General features: G+C 36.7%; 1 protein-coding gene across 1 annotated transcript in view; it reads left to right on the top strand.

The window, feature by feature from the left end:
* Positions 1–655: 655 nt before the first annotated feature.
* Positions 656–23,801, top strand: part of MTF2 (metal response element binding transcription factor 2) — a 45,685-nt gene continuing 22,539 nt past the window's right edge. The window contains exons 1-8 of the mRNA XM_053693954.1: positions 656–832; positions 3,069–3,264; positions 3,453–3,534; positions 11,276–11,371; positions 12,783–12,883; positions 14,585–14,733; positions 19,976–20,071; positions 20,639–20,707. Coding sequence (XP_053549929.1) covers positions 828–832; positions 3,069–3,264; positions 3,453–3,534; positions 11,276–11,371; positions 12,783–12,883; positions 14,585–14,733; positions 19,976–20,071; positions 20,639–20,707 — 794 coding nt within the window. The 5' untranslated portion in view covers positions 656–827. The remainder of the gene's footprint in view (positions 833–3,068; positions 3,265–3,452; positions 3,535–11,275; positions 11,372–12,782; positions 12,884–14,584; positions 14,734–19,975; positions 20,072–20,638; positions 20,708–23,801) is intronic.

Below are 23,801 nucleotides of genomic sequence, written 5' to 3'. Positions count from 1 at the left end.
GTTATTCATGTATTTATTTCTTTATTTAACTGCAGCACAAACTGATTTGTGTTCCCTGGTAAACTTTAAAACAGAATTAAAATAGAACAAACCTTCTTTTTGCTACATAGTTGTCACAGTACCAATACAGGGACATGAAACTCAAACTTTTGCTTTCATGATTTAGAAAGAGCATGCAATTTTAAACTTTCCTATTTACTTCTATTAACTTGCTTCATTCTCTTGCTATCCTTTGTTGAAAAGAATATAAAATAGGATCAATAGCTGCTGATTGGTTGCTGCAAATAGATGTTTCTTGTGATTGGCTCATCCATGAATTAAGCAAATTAGAAAATAGAAGTAAATTGGAATGTTGTTTAAAATGGTATTCTCTATCTGAATATTGAAAGAAAATGTTGGGTTTTATGTCCCTTTAAATTATGAATTACCTAAAATATTATTTTAAATTGTATTTTGCATTATCCTTTGTTTAGCACCATTGCCCATTTTCTAGCAGTTTGCCCTCATGAAAGATGGCTGCCACGTAGAGTGCGATACTTCCTGTGACCCTTGCTGCCGCTCTGGTTAGCTCCCTCTATGGTTGTGTGTGGCAGTTGCTGAGAGAGCTGTTTGTATTTTCCCCCATAATGCAATGCGAGCTCCGCGGGAAACCAAAATGGCGAAGAGTTACAGTGGAACCGGGCACCTTATGCATTTCAATTAAGCGGGGGCTGCCGGTTACTGCCCATTCTCCTCCTAAGCGAGGGGTACCGGCCGTGTCGGTAACATATTTCTGTGCGCTCTTTTGTTTTCGCTATATGAAGCCCCCGCACCACTGAAGTGACCGAATGAGGTGAGTGGGGCCGTAGAATGTGAGCGGAGCTGTGTCCGGTGCGAGCTGGGAGTTACCCGGGGCGATATCCAGTTCGTTAGGTTGAGATGTCCCAGCCTGGGCCCGGAACTCGCTGCACACAATATGAATATTAATGAGCCTGAGCACAAAGGACCAGGGGACCTGGCTTTGTCACTTTCCCCAGCAGCTGGGCTGGTTTCCTGTGTTTACAGACTCGGGGGTCTGATTTTATGAACAAGATCATGTTAGTTGCCTGCATATCTAGTTGTTTAACCTATAGTATTAAATGGGGTTGAAAGGTGTATAACATTGGTAAATGGTCAAAGGGACGTTAATATTATATGTATGTGTATAATATGTCAGCAATTATTAAATGTAACACACAATATCCACATACAGATTGTGTTAAAATAATAAAACATTGTCATTTTGTTAGAAAAATGTATATTATTTTGCAGTCCAGGGAAGTACACACAGTATTATTATTATTTTTTGTAACGTTGTAGCAAATGGGAACAGATCTAAATTATCTCAAGCAACTATTATAGTAGAAAAATTACATGCTGTAATTTGTTAGTGTCATTTTAAGACGAGCAACGCTGCACCTCTGTGACCCTGCAAATTAGGTTAAACACATAGTAGAAGTGGACTGCAGTTCCAGAGTGGAAATTGCCTCTGATGGAATAAGCAGCAGGGGCTAAACACAGGTATAGTAAAGTCAAAATTAAACTTCCACAATTCAGAGCTTGCAATTTTTTACAACTTTCTAATATACTTCTGTTATGTAATTTTTGTTTTGTTCCCTTGGTATCCTTTGCCGAAAAGCATACCTAGGTAGGCTCAGGCGCAGCAAGGCACTACACGAGCTAGTTGCTGATTGGCAGCTTTACATATATGCCTCTTATTATTAGCTCACCTGATGTGCTCAGATTTCTCGCACTATCATTACTGCACATCTAACAAAGGATATCAAGAGAAAAAAGCAATTTTGATAATATAAATAATATGGAATGTTGTTTGCTCTCTCTGAATTGTGAAAGAGAAAAATTGGGTTTCATGTACTTTTAATGGGCCATAATTTAAAATTGTATTCTCTAATTCATTAGAGCACTGCTGGTCCTGGGGGAAACAATGACTGATCCAGTCAGCAGCGCCACACGACTCAGCTGTGTAACTAGCAACTGATTGGATCAGTAGCGATTTCCGCTCAGGACCAGCAGTGCTGTGAGGATCCTGAGCTGTACTTTTACTGTGCGTTTAACCCTTTTTCAGAACACCAAGGTATCAGTACCTTTATTGTATCTGATTAGCTGAAATTCTTATTTTATTGCAGTTTTTCTTTATAGGACCATAATAATAAAAATACATGATTCAATCTGAAATTTTAAAACTATTGAGCTTGAACTGCTGTGTTTTTAACCCCCACAAAGGGGTTAACACAGTAGTGATACCACTTGGCACTTGCAGAGCACTGCTGGTCCCAAGCTGAAAATGCAGCGGATATAATCAGTAGTGCTAGAATAAACACTTCCAAAAAAGCTAAAACTTTCTGAATTTTTTTCTTCTTATGCTCATTGGATTTAAAAGACAATTCCCACACCTGTATTGATGGGGGATGTTGCTTTATTCAAGAAATGAACAGATTTTGTTTTTAAATTTAATTTTTGAAATGTATTTTATATGTCCACTTATAGATCAACTTTATAGATCGAACAGAGGAAATTGGCTATAATTACCCTTCATATTATTTTAAAAGCTAGAATTAAGCTTGGTTTTATCACATAAAGTATTGAATTTACTACAATTCATTGAAAGTGTTCATTAATATGCCAGTCCTTACATTCAGCTACACAAAAAGCCATTTTAACTGGTTAACTCACCCCCTCCAGTTTTTGTTTGTGTACACTTTTTTCAGTCTAAGTTTTTCCATTAGTAAACGCAGGCAGTACATCCATCCAATCATGTGTGTTGTACTGCCATCTCCTTATTCTTTGTACTAGAGTACTACCGCTGTTAAATGCGACCTTTTGGTGTTATGTTACTCTAATGCTTTTAATGCATTGCAGTCGGTTAATGTCCCTTTAAGAATTACACTCTTACATCCAAAGGTTAACACATCACTATTACTTTAAAATGTGACATTGTTTTAGCAAATGTAGGCCCCTCCCACTCAGTGTTGCTTTTCCTTTAATCTTCGGTACATTTGAACTGTTTCTATTCATGTCACTATCTTTAGAGACGCAACTGTGGGTAATTCATTGGTCCTTAAAAGATCTCCTTTCCGTCGACACCCAAAGGTTTTTGAGTCCTCGACCAAGCTGTCCCAACGGCATGGACAGAAACCCCAAAGACAAGTGTGTAAATTTGAAGAAGGGCAAGATGTCCTAGCAAGATGGACAGATGGATTGTTTTATCTTGGAACTATCAAAAAGGTAACCAAAGCAATAGGCAACTTTGATTCAGTAGAAAAAATGTTTTAAATCTGAATACCTACCTTTCTTTGTGTAGATGGCAATTACAGTTAAAGGCTATATCCTGTTTTATTTTATATCCCTAGTATACTTTATTCCTTTCAGTGTTGGGCTTATATGACTGAAAATGAACTTGTTTTCTGTTTTAGATAAATAAATTAAGGCAGAGCTGCTTTATCTTATTTGAAGACAGCTCAAAGTCGTGGGTTCTCTGGAAAGACATACAGACTGGTAAGCATCAAAATATAATTCTACTTATTAGTTTACATGTTCTGTTTTAAGCTTTACACCAGTGTTTGATAGGCTGAGTGTCACTTCTCTCTCCTTCTGTGGCACATTAAATCTGTCTATTTATAAAGCGCCAACATATTCCTTGGTGCTATACAAGATGATGGTAAATAAATGGACCCCCTGATGTAGGAGGATTAGAGAGCCCCGATGAGGTTGGACCTTATTGTCAAGGTCAATTATAGTCCAGTTTCTAACGCACGTGGGTCACAGGAAAATGTTAGAAGCCATAAGGGCTTATTTAACACACAAACAGCATAGGGCCATATTTAGTTTAAGGGACAGTCTACTTGAAAATTGTTGTTTAAAAAGATAGATAATCCCTTTATTTTCCATTCCCCAGTTTTGCATAACCAACACTTATATTAAAGGGACAGTGTAGTCAAAGTTAATCTTTCATGAATTCAGATAGGGCATGCAATTTTTAAACAACTTTCCAATTTACTTTTAATCACCAAATTTCCTTTGTAGTCTCAGTATTTTGTTGAAAGCTAAACCTAGGAAGACTCATATGCTAATTTCCAAGCCCCTGAAGGCCTCCTCTTATCTTATTGCATTTTGACAGTTTTTCACAGCTAGACCACGCTAGTTCACGTGTGACATATAGATTACATTGTGCTCGCACCTGTGGAGTTACCTAGGAGTATGCACTGATTGGCTAAAATGCAAGTCTATCAAAAGAACTGAAATAAGGGGGCAGTCTGCAGAGGCTTAAATACAAGGTAATCAAAGAGGTAAATAGTATATTAATATAACAGTGTTGGGTATGCAAAACTGGGGAATGGGTAATAAAGGGATTATCTATCTTTTTAAACAACAACAATTCTCAGGTAGACTGTCCCTTTAATATAATTGTTACCTCTATGATTACGTTGTAACTAAGCTGCTGCGGACTGCTCATTATTTCAGTGCTTTTTACAAACTTGCATTTTAGCCAATCAGTGCTGGTTCTTGTATAACCATTATTCTCCAGGGCAGCATTAAAGCCCAGCGCTGTTAGGACGGCATTGAACGCCCTAATGATGTGAAGGTGTTAATATTTACAACAAGAAGGCTTAATTTTTAGAAAATGATTAACTATCTCCAGTTTAATAGGTTAAACGGATACTGAACCCAAATTTTTTTCTTTCATGATTCAGATAGAGCAGCAATTTTAAGCAACTTTCTAACTTACTCCTATTATCAAAATGTCTTAATGGGCCGGCTTCTAAACTTACATTCTTGCTTTTCAAATAAAGAAACCAAGAGAATGAAGCAAATTTGATAATAGAAGTAAATTAGAAAGTTGTTTAAAATTGCATGATCTATCGGAATCACAAAAGAAAAAAATTGGGTTCAGTGTCCCTTTAATTATTCATATCTGGATATTTCTGCTGTATTTTTTTTACATTTCAAATTTTATTGAGGTTTTAAGAAAAAATGACAAGTTTTGAGTGTTCACAGTCGATATAATACAAACATTTTGGTTACATTGCACCATATCCATACATGAATTGTATCAGTTACAGGTGAAATTTTATATGCTTAATGGGACAGTCAAGTCCAAATTTTTTTTTCATAATTCAAATAGAGCATGTCATTTTAAACAACTTTCCAGTTTACTTTTATCACCAATTTTGCTTTGTTCTCTTGGTATTCTTAGTTGAAAGCTAAGCCTAGGAGGTTTATATGTTTTAGTCCTTGAAGGCCGCCTCTAATCTGAAAGCATTTTGACAGTTTTTCACCACTAGAAGACATTAGTTCATGAGGATTGAGCACTGATTGGCTAAAATGCAAGACTGTCAAATGAACTGAAATAAGGGGGCAGCCTGCAGAGGCTTAGATACAAGGTAATTACAGAGGTAAAAAGTGTATTAATATAACTGTGTTGGTTGTGCAAAACTGGGGAATGGGTAATAAAGGGATTATCTATCTTTTTAAACAACAACAATTCTGTTGTTGACTGTCCCTTTAAAACTCTAAGTTACATATGTTGGTATAGACATCAAACTCAAGGGGAGGATTCATTGAGAAATAATTGAGGATAGGTACAGGTTTCTTTGTATTCAGATGCCATGGGTGTAAGAACAGTTAAAGAACTAGCAGGTGTTAAGGACTTGGTATAGTCTTCCCAGAGGAATATCATATCATAGTATTCTTCTAGTTGTTTGAGGTATAATGTAATGTGAAGGACTCTAAGACTATCCATTATTTATGTGTGGGGGGGCTCTGTCTTCCGTTTTCTTGGGATGAGTTGTTTGGCTCAGTTTATCATGATGAAGAGCAATTGGGATCTGAGTTTACATTTTATATTGGAATTTGTTGAAGAGAAATAAGACTGGGTTCAGATGTAATGTTATCCCTATAATATTTTCTGTAGTATTTGTAACTGCTTGCCAGTATGAGGCTAGACTAGGGCAGCCCCACCATATATGTAAGAAATCGCCTACATCTCCGCATGTCCTCCAGCAGTCAGGGGAGGCGGTCTTTTATATTGTGGCTAATCTAGAGGGAGTCAGATACCACCTACACAACAGTTTCATGTTAATTTCCATTATATTGACAGAAGAGGAGGATCTACTCCTATTTTGAAAGATTACAGACCACTCCTTTTCTGTTAAGTGCGTTTGGAGTTCTGTCACCCATTTTATGGTGTATGTGGTGAGATTTCTGGAGTGATGATCTAGCAGAATTTTGTATGTTAGTATGCCCCTCGCTATGGTGTCTGTTACATAAGGTTTCGATGGGTGTAAGGGACCTACTAATCTGTGCTGTGTGGGAATAGGTGGATATGTAGAAGATATTTGTACTAATGGTTGTAGGAGTTGGTTCTCTCCTGTGTAGGTTACATGGCGTATCTGGATTACCCATTACAGGAGTTAGGGATGGAGGATACTGTTGAACATTTTAGTATGTGCTTGTCCCATAGTCTAAGCTAAGGGTTTCTAATGTTGTGAAGTAAGCTGACTTATTTTTCTTTTGGATTGGTGTAGCCAACAGTCACTTCCTAATTGTTCTCTTTCTGCTAAGATGTGTTCAGTATATACCCACTCTTTATGTAAAATGTTTTTTTTTTTTTTTTTTTTTTTTTTTTACACCAATCTATTATTCAAACTTGTGTTGTCGCTAGTTGATAGTACTTCAGATTGGGAGCTCCTAGGCCTCCTTTCATTTTAGGGCAATACATTGTAGCTTTTGCAATGCAAGGGTGTTTCTCTTGCCAGATGAAGGTGTTTAGAATGTTTTTAAGTTTATTAATATAAGAGTCTGGGACAGGGATAGGTATTGTTTGGAAGAGATAAAGAATCTTGTGGAGGATTATCATTTTAATGGTGTTTATTCTGCCTATCCAAGAAAGGGTCTTATGCCGCCACTTCTATAATTCTCTTTGAATACTAGTCTTTAAGCCATCATAGTTCATGGTTTACATGGTAAGGTTATCAGAGATATATACGCCTAAGTATTTTATTGATTGAAGTATGCGTATTCGTGTACAATTTGGTGGACGACTTTCTTTGCTTATGCTACACTCATAAATTCAGATTTTGCGACGTTTACCTTGAAGTTAGAGTACAGGCCATATAAATTTAATTCTTTATGTAGTTTCTGCTAGTGCAGATAGGGGTGAGGTGAGTGTTAGGAAGACGTCATTCGCGTACAGAGACATTTTGTATTCAGCGTTTTTTAATTTAATGCCCGAGATGTTTTCAATTTGTCTGATTCTAGCAGATAGGATTTCCATTGCTAAAACGAAAAACAATGGACAAAGGGGGCAACCTTGCCGGGTTCCATGGGAATCATTTAACTTTTTTTTTTTTTTTTGGCACTAGGGCTGAATATATATTAAATCTACTTTTAACATAAGTGTCTGGGAAGCCAAATTTGAATGTCTGTTTAAAAATTCCCAATCTAGCCTATAAGGCTTTTTCTGCGTCCATAGATGCAAAGATGGATGGAAGGCTGGTTTTCGTGGCATATTCCATGAGGGAAAAGATCTTAAGGGTATTATCCCTTGCTTCCCTGTTAGGTATAAAACCCACTTGGTTAGTGTGTATGAGGTAGGGAAGTATTTTATTCATTCCATTTGCTAATATTTTAGCATATATCTTGATAGCGATATTTAGTAATTATCGGCTTGAAGTTTGATGGGGTATTGTGTGCCTTCCCTGGTTTAGGTAGTACAACTACATTTGCTGTTAGCATGGAAGGTGAGAGAAGATTAGTGCGGGATATACTATTGAACAGGTGGTGCATGTGTGGTATTAGGAGGGGGGCAAAGATTTGATAGTATTTGGCTGTAAAGCCATCAGGGCATGGGTTTTTCCCTGCATTGAGGTTTTTAATTGCTGATGCTATTTCCGTTGTTGAGATGGGAGAGCTTAGGTCATCTTGTTGTTCCACTGTTAATGAGGGGACTGTGCATTGGTTCAGATACGTATCCAACCCTGGGTGTGAGGATGTCTTTTGGGAAGTAATGTGTTCGGTATTGTGGTATGAGGAATAATGTGTGGAATTACTGAAGGATTTCTGGGGTGGTATTGATTGGTGCATTGTGAGGAGTCTTAAGTTCATGTATAATACAGAAGAAACAATATACAGATATTGTAAGATGGTAAAAAAACAACAATCTGTTACAAATGGACTGAGAACTAATACTCTCCCTTTGGTTAGACCGCTGCCTTCTTTCAGTCTCTCCCCAGGGACTGTGGTTAAGGTAGATTTTCAGTGGTAGATGGCGCAGATCTTTAATGTTAAACTCAGGCTGGATGTATAATAATCCTTCTGTTGACAAAGAGAAAAGGGCTTGGTGTGTATGTAAAAGCCAAATAATAAGAGTGCAGTATACTCCATAAGTTGCATGATATCCGCTTGTCTGGAGTATGTCACACAGGCCCAGTAGTAGGGATCCACTGATGTCTTGTAACAATAAGGGTTTAAAAAAACTCCAGTGAAAAATATGTAGAATCTGTTTTATAAATTGAATAAGTAGTAACTTACTCCATCAAAATTAGACATCCGGCGATGTCACAGCAAAGGAACAAAATAATATTCCAATATAGATAAAAATTATTAGCTCAACGCTTTTCAACGTATGCAAACGTCTTTTTCAAGAGCAAATATAGAACAGATAAAAGCATGTATGAATGATTCCAGTTTATTTCTTTTCAATGTTCTGGATAATTTCTGCTGTACGTTATTGGAAGTAGGACAATAATCATCACCTTAAAGTGATTGTCAATCCTAGCGTTTTGTGAAATGCTAGGATTGACCATTGGAACAAATAAAGCTGACTTTCATTCTTAAAGTATACAATACTTCATGCTGAAAGCTTCTTTATTTGTTTCAAGTGTTCGATGCACTGAGCTCCTCAGGTAGCCCACGCCAGAACGCTGTTTTGCTGAGAGGTGATGTTTCCACCTCTTAGCCAATAGCCGTGCGGGAAATCCAGCGCCAAGAAAATCTTTTCATACAAAAGCTCAACAATAAAATATTTAAACAATCAGAGCAATGTTGATGACTACCTTATTGATTAGGTTTTGTTAAGATGTGGTCATTTTTGTTTTTTGCTTATGGTGCTGTAACTACTTACAAAGCTAAGCACTTAAGGCTTTATCAGTAACCCTTAAGAGGTTTTCTAAATTGGACAATAAAGCATTTTTTATTTAAAGTGCAAATACATTTCAATAGAATTGCAGTATAATTAATTGAACATTTTTAAGTATATTTTCTAGGCACTAGAGAATCAATTACACCTGTTTCACTCCTCTCCTTAAACTGCCCAGACCAACATTAATTCATTCATTCATCAATCTCTTTCCAGTTCCTATAGCCAATGTCTAACTTGTATACTTTTTTCTTGGCTATAATTGCACTTTTTTTTAAAAAAGCGATTCACTGGTGAAAATTGCTGCTCCTTCTATAAAGCTACAACTTAAAGGGACAGTCTAGGCCAAAATAAACTTTCATGATTCAGATGTAATTTTAAACAATTTTCCAATTTACTTTTATCACTGATTTTGCTTTGTTCTCTTGGTATTCTTAGTTGAAAGCTTAACCTAGGAGGTTCATATGCTAATTTCTTAGACCTTGAAGGCCACCTCTTTTCAGAATGCATTTTAACAGTTTTTCACCACTAGAGGGTGTTAGTTCATGTTTTTCGTATAGATAACACTGCTCGTGCACGTGAAGTTATCTGGGAGCAGACACTGATTGGCTAAACTGCAAGTCTGTCAAAAGAACTGAAATAAAGGGGCAGTTTGCAGAGGCTTAGATACAGGAAAGAATGCATTTTCAACTATTGATTTATTTTGCAGACTCTCATGGAAATCTTGTAGTAATATATGAAGCATTATCATGATTTCAGGAAGCTAGATATGACACGTTTTGCATAGAGACCTTATTGGACACAAACTTTGTATGCTGCCATTAGCTGTGGACAAGCACTTCTGCCTTCCTATAAATACTCAGTGCTGCATGTGACTTGTAGCCAGTATCTGGCGCATGCACGTGCATCATGTCACTCTTTCACTGATATTTTGGAAAGAAGCATTTTTTGCATTTCATGTATATAACATTAATACTTTGTGAATTTTAATCTATCTGGCCTTTTCTCCCATATGAAAATATATAAATACGCATTTTATTATTTTATAGAATTTATTCATATCTACCAGTTTTCTATTGTGCTCCATTTTCCAGGGCCACATTACAGAATGACTTTGAATTTTTACTTTCACTTTTCTGCAGAGTTTATTTTTTTTTTAAATTGGTTAAAAAGAGAGAAAAAATAGTTGGGCACTAGAACCCCCCACGTGCTGCTCCATGTGAGCCTATAGCCAGTGACTGGTGCATACAGAAATTTTTCATTGAATCTTTATTTAGGGTGGCATAGGAAAGTACCTTTTCCTAATGTTTTTGTCTGATTTGCACATAATAAATACACCCGGATTGGTCAAATTCCTTTACAAAAATGTATTTGATTTGCAACAGAAAAATACCATTAAAGTTTACTGATCCTTTTTCAAACTAGTAAGTATGGATGTTTAAAATGTTTTTAAAACTAGAATGCAGTTTTAAATCTTAGCCTTGCTAATAATTGATCTTGGTACTATAATAAAGTGTTGATAAGCTTTCCCCTTTGTGTAAATAGATCTGGAATGTTAGCAATATTTTAGATGGAGATTAATTATCTATTCTAATGAAGAGGCGCTTTAACTTTTTAATGTAGCACTAATATTCAAATACCCCGCAATCCGGCTGCCCACTTCAAAATTTTTTTATTTATTTTTTTGTGAGTAAGCAGTTGAACTGTTCTCCGATGCCATATAGATAAAGCGCCAATAGAAAAGTTCAAACCGTCAGTTTACCAAAAAAACTTTTGAAGATGGGAGTTTAATTTCAGTGCTACATTAAAAAGTAAGTTAAACTGTATCTACCTTGGAATGGATGAATTTAAACTCTAATATAGCGCTAACATTCTGCAACTGCTTATACAAAGGGGAAAGTGTACCACCTCTTTCAGAAAGGACTCTAGGTTCCTTTTTGTAGGAGAAGCTTTGAGCCTATCTAATCAGCTTAAAAGGAGTTACCCACATGTAAAGTTGTCATGTAGTTGTGCTATATTTTCTTGCTTTGCATTTAGTTTGAAATGTCAGTGATGCAAATTTAGAAACTTGTATGTAACTGTTTTTAAACTCTTTTGCAGGGGCCTCTGAAAGTGGAGAAATGGTTTGCACAATATGTCAGGAAGAATATTCTGATGCGCCAAATGAAATTGTAATTTGTGACAAGTGTGGGCAAGGTATGTTATCTATTGTATTTATCCGCTTACACATGTATGCACACGGTAGGTTCACTTGCTTCATGTCTGCTCAGTTGGTGTCTAACCTAGTTGCCAGAGGGCAAGTGCTTAGGTCAGAATGAACTTCTGATGTTAACACTTACTTGAAAAAAATGAAAACAAGCGATCACTGATGCAATCGCATGAATTCAAGGCCAGGATCAGATCATGTGGGACTGCCTATGCTGCTAGGCATGCCCCAAATCCAATTTTTCATTACCTAAAAGGCTGCACCATTATGCCATATATGGTAGGAACGTTCCATATCGTCCTGAGTTAAAGCCCAGCGCTGTTAGGACGGCATGGAACATCCTAATGGCGGGAGAGGCGTTAAGGTCCTGCCCAAGCACTTATGACACTTTCTCCATTTGTAAATAATGTATCTTTGGATTCCCTTTGAGACTGTTTTGTAATCCTTTATCAACTGATTTATTAACTCTTTGCCTCACCTCCTCTGGAATTTATTTTGATAGTGGCATATTGTGCTGTTATGTTGTAGTATACACATTGATAGGTTCTGTACAAGTCATGTGTAGATTCAACAGGGTTGTAATTCAGCCTGGGTCTGTCTACTCTGATTGAATCTAATGATCAATTACATTTGGGTAATGGGTTGAAACTTAGAGGACCATGGTTTTTTCACACAGGACCTGCTGGTGTTCGCTAAAAATAATTTAAAAACTGAATTTTGTGTTTACTCAGTTTCTCTCTTATATACTACATTTTTTCTAAGGATCTGAAACTATTCAATGTCACTAATTTAATTTATGTAAAAAAAAAAAGGAAAATTTAGAAAGGGGTTAAATATACGCATGTGCATTCGGCCGGATTATTTTAGACCTGGCTAAAACCCTTATTGTTTGTTTTACAGCCCCCTAAAATGTTGTTCTTTCTAAATAAGAATTGTTTATAGTAACTATTCAGCTGGCCTCAGAGTCCTCCTATTGGGAGACAACTGACTGATCTCACTAATTAGTTGTTTCATTTAAACACTTGCTGGAAAAATGAAATGAAAAACCAGATAAGGTAGGATGTTCCATGCTTTTCTTCTGTGTTAAAGCCCGGCGCTGTTAGGACGGCATAAAAAGGTTCTAATTGTGTGAAGGGGATAAACATCTCTTGCTTTTGTATTTTTTAAAATTTTTTTGCTTGTCCCTTGTTCACTAGAAAGAAGCAAATTCTAGGTTTTCGAAAATTCTTCAAATTGCCTAAATTTGATTTGCAGCATCTTAAAACCTAGTTTACATATTTTTTCTTTTGACCTCTAGGTAGCGTAGGGCAATCCATTTTTCTTTACACAAAGTCAAGATGTTTTTAAAGTCTTTGCCAATAGGTCTAAAACCTTATTAATGTCCATTCACATTTTGTTTAGGTTACCATCAGCTGTGCCACACTCCAAAGATTGATCCTAACGTGATTGACACTGATGAGAAATGGCTCTGTCGGCAATGTGTGTTTGCCACCACAACAAAGGTATCTGCTTTTTGTCTTCAGTGTATTTGGTTTTAAGTCAATTTTAACTAATCCAAGCCCACTTGACCATTCTCTGATACTTTGTATTTGTTTTGCTATGCAAGTTCTGTCTAATAGAAAAAAAAGCCTGAATAACCAATGCAGTTTTCTTTAATAAAAAACTTTCTACATACAATCAGCCATACTTCTCAGCATTTGGTCACACATTTTTACTTATTGTAAAACATGATGCTTTAAAGCAGGGATCAGGAACCTTGGCACTCCAGATGTTTCAGAACTACATTTCCCATGATGCTCAACGAAATAAACTACACCTTTTTTAAAGGGATAGTCTAGTCAAAAATTAAACTTTCATGATTCCGATGGCACGTTCGATTTTAAGCAACCTAATTTACTCTTATCCATTTTTCTTCTCTTAGGTTTATTTGAAAAAGTTGTAATGTAAGCTTAGGAGCTGGTACATTTTTGGTTCAGCACCTGGGATAGCGCTTGCTTGAATGGTGTCTAAATGTAGCCACCAATCAGCAAGCACTACCCCGGGTGCTAAACCAAAAATATGCCGGTTCCTGAGCTTACATTCCAGCTTCTTCAAATAAAGATACCAAGAGAACGGAGAAAAATTGATAATAGGAGTACATTTAGAAAGTTGCTTAAAATTGCTGCTCTATCTAAATCATGAAAGTTTAATTTTGACTTGACTGCCCCTTTAACTTGTAGTCATCCTAGCTCTGCAATTTTTTTCCTCTATCAAGAAGCAGAGCACTTTTTGCTAATCAGCAGCTGTAACTCTTCTAATCTGCCTTCTAGCAGTCTCTGTAGTTTTGGGTCTCGCAGGACCTGCAACACCTTCCATTGCGAGACCATAACTCCTAAGACTGATAGAAGTTTAAAGCACTACACATATGTAAGTGAGGGTAGGGGGGGTTTGATTTTATTAAAAATGTTATTAAAGTGAAAGTCAATTTTGATGCTAGAGTGCCCGGTTTTTAAAAATTCGATTAAAAACAGGGGTACTTTAGTTCATAAAAATTTACATTTCACTCCTGTTGAGAAAAAAAAACTTACCTTTTTAATCTTCACAGCAGCTCCAGCTTTCTCTGGTCGTTGCAAGCCATTTCTGACGTCAGAAATGATGGATAGGTCATCCTCCAATCACGGCTTCCCCCCGGGGGAATCAGTGTCTGATTCAACGCCGTAATTGGAGGAAGCAGGATTCCTCATTTTAGACCCAGGAAGAGGCTTTGCGACGAGCGGAGGAAGCTGGAGCTGCTGTGAAGATTAAAAGGTAAGTGTTTTTTTTTTTGTTTTTTTTTTTTCTTTTCTTAGGAGTGAAATGTAAATTTTAATGAATTAAAGTGCCCCTGTTTTTAATCAAATTTTTAAAAACCGGGCACTTTAGCATCAAAATTGACAAACTTTAAACTAGTTTTTCCCTCTAAGCAAGTTAAAGGTAAATATGAAAGTTTTATGTTTTCAAGGGATCGATTTGTGTCGCTTTTTAACAAAAGCAATTTATCTAGTGATCCTTAGTCACAAACGTATCAAACTGTGATTTTTGTATCTTCAAATGTACAGATTCCCCCACTACCACAAGGCAGAAGAGCTGTTCTTCCAGGTTTCCAGTGACACCTGTGAAGAAAGTTATCAGTGTGTGTCAGACTGTGTCTAAGTATTTTTTTATTTTTATTCTGTCATTACAAGAGAGGAGGAGCATTGAAAAAAGGACCGAATGCCAAAGCTTTACAAGTGATGAAGCAGAGTCTGCCGTACAATATTGACGATCTGGAATGGGATATAGGCCATAAAACAAACACACAGCAATGTTACTGTTACTGCGGAGGCCCCGGAGAGTGAGTTCATTTTTTTTTTTTTTTAATTCATTTTAAAATCAATTATAGTTGTTCCTATATATAAGGATCTTGCTGACACGTTTTTTTTTTTTCCTGATGGTAAACTCTCCACTTTATAAAAACAAATCTGGAATGTTAGAGATATTTTAGATAGTGTTTAATTTATCAGTTGTAATGAAAATTCCCGTGCTCCGCCGCCCTCTCCAAAAAGCAATTTTTCTGTGAGCTAAAGGTTTAAACTGTTCTCGAATTAGCACTCTCCCCTTTGGTCGCCTTTTGTTGCAACTGAATTGTTGTCCAATCAGCACTCTAAACGGTTAACACAGAACATTTTTACTTTTGAAGTGGGTGGCGGGGTATTTTAACTTCATATCTATATTATAAAAATAAGTCTATCTTAAATCTAGTTAGCCAATCACAAGAGACAAATTTGTGCAAGCACCAAACAGCATTAATCTCCCACTTGTTTAGGATAAGTGCGCATTTAAAAAAAAAAAAAACAATTGAACGAAGCACATTTGAAAATAGAAGATAATTAAAGTGTCTTAAAATGACATGCAAGTTTAATTTTGACTTTCCTATCCCTTTAAATTCAGTGTTCTCCCTAGACCTTTTTAATGGGAGCACCACCCGGCTGATTTTTACTGACCACCTGGCTAAAATTTAAGCCAATATTAAACTAAAATGATCCAATATTAAAGTGATTGTACATTTTATCTCTTTAATTTACATATTTCAGTAATGCAGAAATGAAACCGCTAAGTTTATATTTCATTTTGATTTTTGCTGTTTTTTGTGTGTTTGTTTTGTATTTATAAAATAATTTTATGCCCGAATGTCCTGTTCCTCCATCCCTCAACATACCCGGTAGTAGATTGTGTGACATAGAGCGGTCCTACCTGCTCTTTACATACGTAATAATGCCCGCTTACGAGACTGGGAAGCATGTACTATAGCTATTAATCCGCTTCAATATAAATAATGAATCACAAGTGTATGCAATCTGTTCTGCAGCATTTAGAGAGCGTGATTCCCCTGTGTTAATCCACGTGTTTTGACTACTAAGTTATGAATTCCCAGATATGTGTGAGTTGTGTACGCGCATGAAGTCGGTGAGCTGCGTAATAAACAAACATTTGCACCTTAGAATGAGGTGCACTAGATTTTTTGTTCAATGCCTTTCGGCACACATTTTCATTGAATATCGGTTAGAACTTCAAGGGGGAAAAAAGTGCATATCTGGGAGGGGCGGAGGAAAACGGGACTGAATCTACTAGAAAGATCGATAACTTTTTTAGTAAGTGTATTTTAAAAAAAAAAAAAAAAATGTTTTGGGCATTCTGTTTTTTGTTTTTGTGTGCAGATTGCTCAAGTTTACCATCTCTTACAATAGTAAAGTAACACTTTATAAGTAATAGAAAATTGTAGAATATTGTAAAGTAATACACTGCTGCCACCCGGCTACTTCATAACTCCATCCGGCTGACCAAAATTTTTGTGCAGAACACTAAAATTGCTTACTAATAGCTCATTTACTTTTATTGTGTGATTTTGAAATAGCTGTTTTTTGCGAGTTTAAAAATCACCACCTGTGCTGAACATTTCAATAGACAAATTGTGCTGGGGGACAACCCCAATCTGAAAGGGTATGCCTGCAATATCTTTGAATATAAAGAATTCTTATCAGCTGATTGCCTGAGTACTACATAGTAACAATGTATTATGATATAATAAAAGTATAATGGTGGTGGTATCTGTAATTTCCCTCAGATTATAAAAACAAAATTTGATTACCTGATAAATGTATTTATTTCTGGATATGGTGTGTCCACGGTGTCATAATTTACTGTTGGGAAGAGTAACACAAGGTGTAGAGGTGCCTGAAGTTTAGTAAAAAATAACTTTAAATGAAAGGACGGGGCCGTGGACTCACCATATCCGGAAATATATCAGGTAAGCATAATTTTTGTTTTGTTTCCTAAGATATGGTGAGTCCACAGTGTCATCATTTACTGTTGGGAACCAATATACCCAAGCTAGAGGACACAGATTACTAGGGAGGGACAAGACAGGTAGACCTAAACGTAAGGCACCACCGCTTGAAGAACCTTTCTCCCAAAAGAAGCTTCAGCCGAGGCAAAAATATTGAATTTGAAAATGTAGAAAAAGATTGCAAAGAGGACCAAGTTGCAGCCTTGCAAATCTGATCTACAGAAGCTTCATTTTTGAAAGCCCAAGAAGAGACCGCTCCCGTGGAATGAATCTTAATTCTCTCAGGAGGCTGCTGACCAGCAGTCTCATAAGCAAAGAGATTTATACTTCTCGAACAGAGAGAAAGAGAAGTAGCAGTAGCTTTCTGGCCTTTAAGTTTCCCAGAGATCAGATCAGAAGACTGGCGAAAATCCTCAGTCGCCTGTAAATAAAATCTTTAAAGCACGCTCAACATCCAAGTTGTGCAACGAACGTTCTTTATGAGAAGGACTAGGACATAGAGAAGGAACAACAATTTTCTGATTAATACCGAACTTAGAACGTAGAACTGCCTTATCAACATAGAAAATGCGAATCACACTGCAAGCTGAGAGTTCCGAGACTCTCCGAGCAGAAGCGATAGCAATAAGAAACACAAACTTCCAAGATAACTTATATCTATGGAATGCAATGGCTCAAACAGAGGCTGCTGCAAAACTTTAAGAACAAGGTTAAGGTTCCAAGGGGGAGCAACAGACTTAGACAGGCCTGATTTTAACCAAGACCTGACAAATAAATTGCACATCTGGCACGTCCGCCAGACGCTTATGTAGCAAAATAGATAATGCAGAAATTTGACTGCTTGGAGATTGAACGCTAAACCACCCTCAGCGTTCAATCTCCAAGCAGTCAGCTTCAGAGAAACTATAGATTTGGATGAAAGTCCTTCCTCAGAGGCAGTCTCCAAGGTGGGAGAGACGATATGGCCACTAGGTCTGCATACCAGATCCTGCAAGGCCACGCAGGGGCTATTAGAATCACTGACGCTCTCTCTTGTTTGATACGGGCAATGACTCGTGGAAGGAGAGGAAACTGGTATGCCAACCTGAAATCCCAATGGGCCATCAGAGCATCTATCAGAACGGCCTATGGATCTCTTGACTTTGAACCGTACCTTGGAAGCTTCAGTGATAATATCCTGAATTTCCACTAAGGGAGACTCAGACAAGGCGTCGAACCAATAGGCTACTGCACTTGTCACAGTGGCAATACACACTGCAGGTTGCCATTGGAGACCCTGATGAACATACATTTTCTTCAAATAAGCCTCCAGCTTTTTGCCTTAAAGGAGCCGCTATCCTCAATAGAAATAGTAGTAGAAATGTCTACTTTAGGCACAGTTTGCCACGACTCCTTAATGGAGTCGGCAACAAGAAACATCTTCTTAAAGACAGGAGACGGGGAAAAGGGAATCCTGGACTTCTTCCATTCCTGTGCTATTATCTCCATGGCATGGTCTGGCACAGGAAACACCTCCACAGAGGAAGGAACATAAAAGTATTTATGAAGCTTGTTAGATGTCCTAGGGTTCACAGCGATGGGAGTATCTGAGTTGTCAAGAGTAGCCAAAACCTCCTTTAACAGTACATAGAGGTGTTCCAGCTTAAATCCGAAGGATACAATTTCAGCATCAGATGAAGGAATTAGTGTCGGAATCTGAGATTTCACCCTCAGAGGCTACCGACATATCTTCCTCATCAGACTTATGAGAGAGAGCCACTTGTGTATCAGAACCTGGAGCAGAAACCTTACTATCTGAATCTCTAAATTTCCTCTTGCGTTTTCCCTGTAGCTTGGGACTGGCAGCCAATACCGCAGAAGATACCTGGGAAGCAATTTCCGCTTGCAAATAAGCTCCTCCAGGAGAATGAGGAACTGCAGGGCACCGCTTGGGACGCCTGAGGAGAAAATTGTGGCATTCCCTGAACAGCATCATCCTGAGAGGCTGTTCAGAAACAAAGCGTTAGTTTTATTCTGTGAAGTTCTATCTATACATGAGGAACAAAAAGGCAAGGGCGGCACAATTTGATTGTCCACACAGATTGGGCACCTGTGCCTGGGAACAGCAACCTGTTCCATGATGCAGGAGACAAAAAAAAAAATTCAAAATTATTTCTTGTGTACTGTTCCTTTTAAGAGACAAAGTGCAAACTGTGTTTCTAGCAAGTACAATTTACCTAATAATTGGGAAATATTGGCAGTAAAAGTAAAATATGTAGATACTGTTTATATAAATTTATGCTGCCTCTACACCCCAGCCCTAAGACTGAGGTGCCTACCTGCTCCCACAATTGTCTAATGGAGCGTTGGGTCGTTTCTCTGTCACGTCTTCCGTGTCTACCAAAAACCGCTCTGCAAAACTTTTCAGTGAGCGGAAACCAGAGGCACACGTCACTGGTCTTGAAGCTGCGTCTGTGTATTGTAAAAGCGCACTTTAGACCGGAAGAGAAGCCCAAAGGAAATGGAGCTGCTTCCTGTGGCGCTGTAATAGCGCAGCTAACTTAAGATCGCAAATTGCCCCTAATAAAGTGTAAACATACCTGCCAACCATATATGAAATAAACATGACCTCAAAAAGTTTCTGAAATAAAAAGCCAATGATATGGGGTTAACTCTTTCCTGTCCATAAAGGAGTTAACCCCAGTCTGTCACAAAATGTAGTCCCTGCCTGCAAATGATCTTGAACTCAGGATAGTAGTCCCCATAATGGTGCAGTCTTTAGTTGTGTTAACCCCTTCATCAGTGCTGTGGGTTAACCCTTCCAGTGCCAGCCTCCTTTCCAGACCCCACAAGTTTCTAACTGCTTTAAAGGCACAACTGCCCTACTGAAGAGACTAACGTGGAGTACGGCTAGACCAAATCTTGAAAGGGAAAGATCAGAGTAAACCTACTCCAGCTTTCTGACGGTAAAATCTTGCTTGAAGTAAAGAAATCCAATTTTCTGCAGACACCAAAATTCACCTCCTCCATGCACTAAGGGAAAGAGAATGACTGAGGGTTGTAGGAAGGAGAGTGGTACTTAACAGCTTGGCTGTGGTGCTCTTTGCCTCCTCCTGCTGGCCAGGAGAGATATTCCCAACAGTAAATGACACCATGGACTCGCCATATCTTAGGAAAGAAATATTAATATTTGTTTACTTGCACTTCAGTGGTTTAAAAATTATATTAAAACACAAATATCTGCTTGTAACTTTGTCATTTCTATTCATAGCTGGTATTTGAAGATGCTTCAATGCTGCAAATGTAAGCAGTGGTTTCATGAGGCCTGTGTGCAATGCCTGCAAAAACCTATGCTTTATGGTGACAGGTGAGAATGTTTTCTACAAAAACTTTATATTTTACATTCCCAAAATGACATTAGACCCTATTTAAATGGTTAAGCATGATGTGCTTTGCTGACCTGGTAGACAATTTTACAAAACCGGAATTCCAAAATAAACTTATTCTGAAAGCCAAACTTTTTAATTCATATCTATTCATTTTTTAATTAACATTATTAAAAATTACTATTTCTGATTACAGTTCTGTATTATCTTTGAGTGTACTATGTATACAAAAGTATTAAAAATTATATAAAACTGCCTTTAGGTTACGTGTATAAGCTGTATTAGGACGTTAATATTGCCTAAATGACATATTGTTGTTTACAATTGACCCCATCACCTCGCCAAACTGTCCCATTTAAAAGATGCAAATATTCCAAAATGTTCTGGTCCCAAGCAATTTGGTTAAAGAGTTTTCTACATGTATTGACTTATTTTGTTTTTTTCCTTGCAAATTCGTGGATTGTTGCACATCAGTGTTTGTGTTTTTTTTGTTTTAAATGTACAATACTTTAGGCTGAGCGATATCTGTTACTGCATTTCCTCAACAGATTTTATACATTTATTTGTTCAGTCTGCAATTCTGGACCAGAATACCTCAAACGTCTATCTTTACGGTGGTAAGTCCGGGCGATATTTTATGCAAGATTATCCACACTTTTAATGCTATTTTATATGTTGTGTCTTTGCGGTAAATATCTTGTTGCTTAAACTAGGAACAAAAGTAATGTTAAGCCTAAATTGGCTCAAAGTATTCAAAATCAAAAACTGTACCATAGCACCCTACAGAATGCAAGTTTTAATATACATGTTTTATTTCCAACACAGTGATGAAACTAGAGGCAACATTCTGACCTCTAATCTGCCCTATGCCAAGTCCTTCCAAAAGCCACTATTTGAGTGCTCTGGTACAGTTCTTAATTTTGAAGCCTTTTGAAGTCTTCGTAGTTTGGATTATTGGTGTGTCATCTTCCAGTTACCACAAGTCTCTCTCTTGCTACCACAAATCAAGTAAGTTTCATTAGATATTTTTTATTTGTGTGTTTTTTTTTTTTTTTTTTTTTTGTAATGTGAAGGGAACCTTCTTATTACTTTTTACTTTGTAGAAACTATTTGCGTGGCGTTCCATACTTTTAATCATACAATGTTTAGACCAGAACGTAGTAACCTTTAAGTACTCAAAAGGCAGCCCTTTTTCAGAGCTGGTAACTTTCTAGGTGGAGTTTTAGGGGCCAGACTTGTATTTTTAATAAAAAAAAAATAAAAAAAAATTATGTTCCTGGTTTTATTTAATGTATTTACAGATCTTTGAAGTACAAAAGTTAGGAGCCAAACGTTCCTTTATGACAGTGCTTCCTGGGTTTGTCAAGTCTTGTACTAGAACATAAACTTGTAGAAGTGCATAATGTGTCAGAGCATTTTATTATTGCTTACATATATAACTGTTTAACCCTTTCAAAGGGCTTAAATAAAGTCAGTAATATTTATAAAACAATATGAGGTAGCACTAATATGCAGGTTTGGGAAAATAAAAGGACTGAAAAAATAACGATAAGATAAATGGAAAATATATTGTTTTTATTATCCAGATATTGGTGATCGAACATTCTAAAATAAACTCAAATAATACCGGCATTTAATAAAAATGGATCCTTAAAAAATTACTAATAAAACACACCTCCTACACCATTCATTCTGCCTAAATATATATTACCACAGAGCTCTGAATAGAGAATGGTTTTATGATCCACATTCAAATATTCAACAATAGTATCTCATAGATATCCGTAATTGACTCAAAGGGTCTCTTATAAACGGTACAATTGTTTTCTCAACAATGTTTCTTATTGTCTGTAAATATTTGCAACAATGTTGCAGATATTTACTGTGAAGACAACAGCCAGACTTATTTGTAAGTCTCTTATAAACTCTACAATTGTTTTCTCAACAATGTTCTTATTTTGTCTTGTTTTGTATTTGCAACAATGTCTCTTAGATTTCTACTGTGATGACAACGAACAGACTTATTTGTTAGTAACAATGTCTCTTAAACAATATTTGCTGGCAAGTATCCCAGTTATAATTTGTGTTTGTTTAATGGCTGTTCCTTATAGGGCTCAGGCTTTAAAATATAAAGCATTTCCAATCTGAGGTTATTTCCTGGCAGTACCTATTTTGTTGTTCAATAGTACTAGATGTAGTTTGCAACAATGTCTCTTAAACCTCTAATACAGTACTTATAGTTCAATAATACCTTCTATGCGATTCTGTGTTTGGTTTATTATCCGTTGCTCATTTGGAAGAAACATCAGGATCCACGTGACCTGACCAGCAATCTACGCATTTCGTCTGTGAAGCCTTTATCAAGATCTTGATAGGATTCACAGCCGAAACTTGTAGACTGCTGAATCTGATCATTGAAAATTTTATTTTAACCATCGCATATAACTAACCAATAAGGATCTGCAAAGGAGGAGGGTGACATATACCGTACACCCATTGCTCACATTACCTGAATGTGGAATCTTTGAGCGTTTAAGGAAATTTGGTTGGTCACTGCACGCTACACAGGAGAGCAAATAGCTCTATGATTGGTTAATCACAGGTCACGTGGATTGTGACGTTTCTTCCAAAGGAGCAACGGATAATTAACCAAACGCAGAATCGCATTGAAGGTATTATTGAACTATAAGTACTGTATTAGAGGTTTAAGAGACATTGTTGCAAACTACATCTGGTACTATTGTACAACAAAATAGGTATAGCCAGGAAATAACCTCAGATTGGAGACGCTTTATATTTTAAAGCCTGAGCTATATAAGGAACAGCCATTAACAAACACAATTATATCTGGGATACTTGCCAGCAAATATTGTTTAAGAGACATTGTTGCTTACAAATAAGTCTGGCCGTTGTCTTCACAGTAAATATCTGAGACATTGTTGCAAATATTTACAGACAATAAAACATTGTCGAGAAAACAATTGTACCGTTTATAAGAGAACCTTTGAGTCAATTTACGGATATCTATGAGATACTATCGTTGAATATTTGAATGTTGATCATAAAAACCATTCTCTATACAGAGCTCTGTGGTAATATATTTTGGCAGAATGAATGGTGTATGATGTGTTTTATTAGTAATTTAAGGATCAATTTTTATTAAATACCGGTATCAATTATTTGAGTTTTAGATTGTTCGATCTCCATCTGGATAATAAATACAATATATTTTTAATTTATCTTATCGTTATCATTATTTTTTCAGTCCTTTTATTTTCCCAAACCTGCATATTTGCGCTATCTGCTACTTTATATTGTTTTATAAATATTATCGTTGATATTTACAAATATTTTTGGGACATTTTGTAATTTAGAGGTTTGCTGAGTTTGGAATAACTTATCAGAAAAACACTGATTTCTTTATTTCTGTATTTGGTATCTTGAATAAAGTCAGCTCCATAGTAGCAATGCACTACTAGGAACTAGCTGAACACATCTTGTGACAAGAGACAACTGTGTATAGCCACCAGTCGCCAGCTAGCTCCTAGGAGTGCAATTCTGCTTCTAATATGTAAATATGCTTTCAAACAAAGGAAACAAAGAGAAGGTAAGTTTGATCTTTAGAAGTGAAATTAAAAATTTCTTAAAATGACATGCTCTATCTGAATCCCAGACGTTTAATTTATACTTTAAATGTCTGTTTAGCGAAAA

This window comes from Bombina bombina, chromosome 10 (assembly GCF_027579735.1).
Source record: "Bombina bombina isolate aBomBom1 chromosome 10, aBomBom1.pri, whole genome shotgun sequence".
NCBI classification, from domain to species: Eukaryota; Metazoa; Chordata; class Amphibia; order Anura; family Bombinatoridae; genus Bombina; species Bombina bombina.
This window is presented reverse-complemented; position numbering and strand designations above follow the sequence as displayed.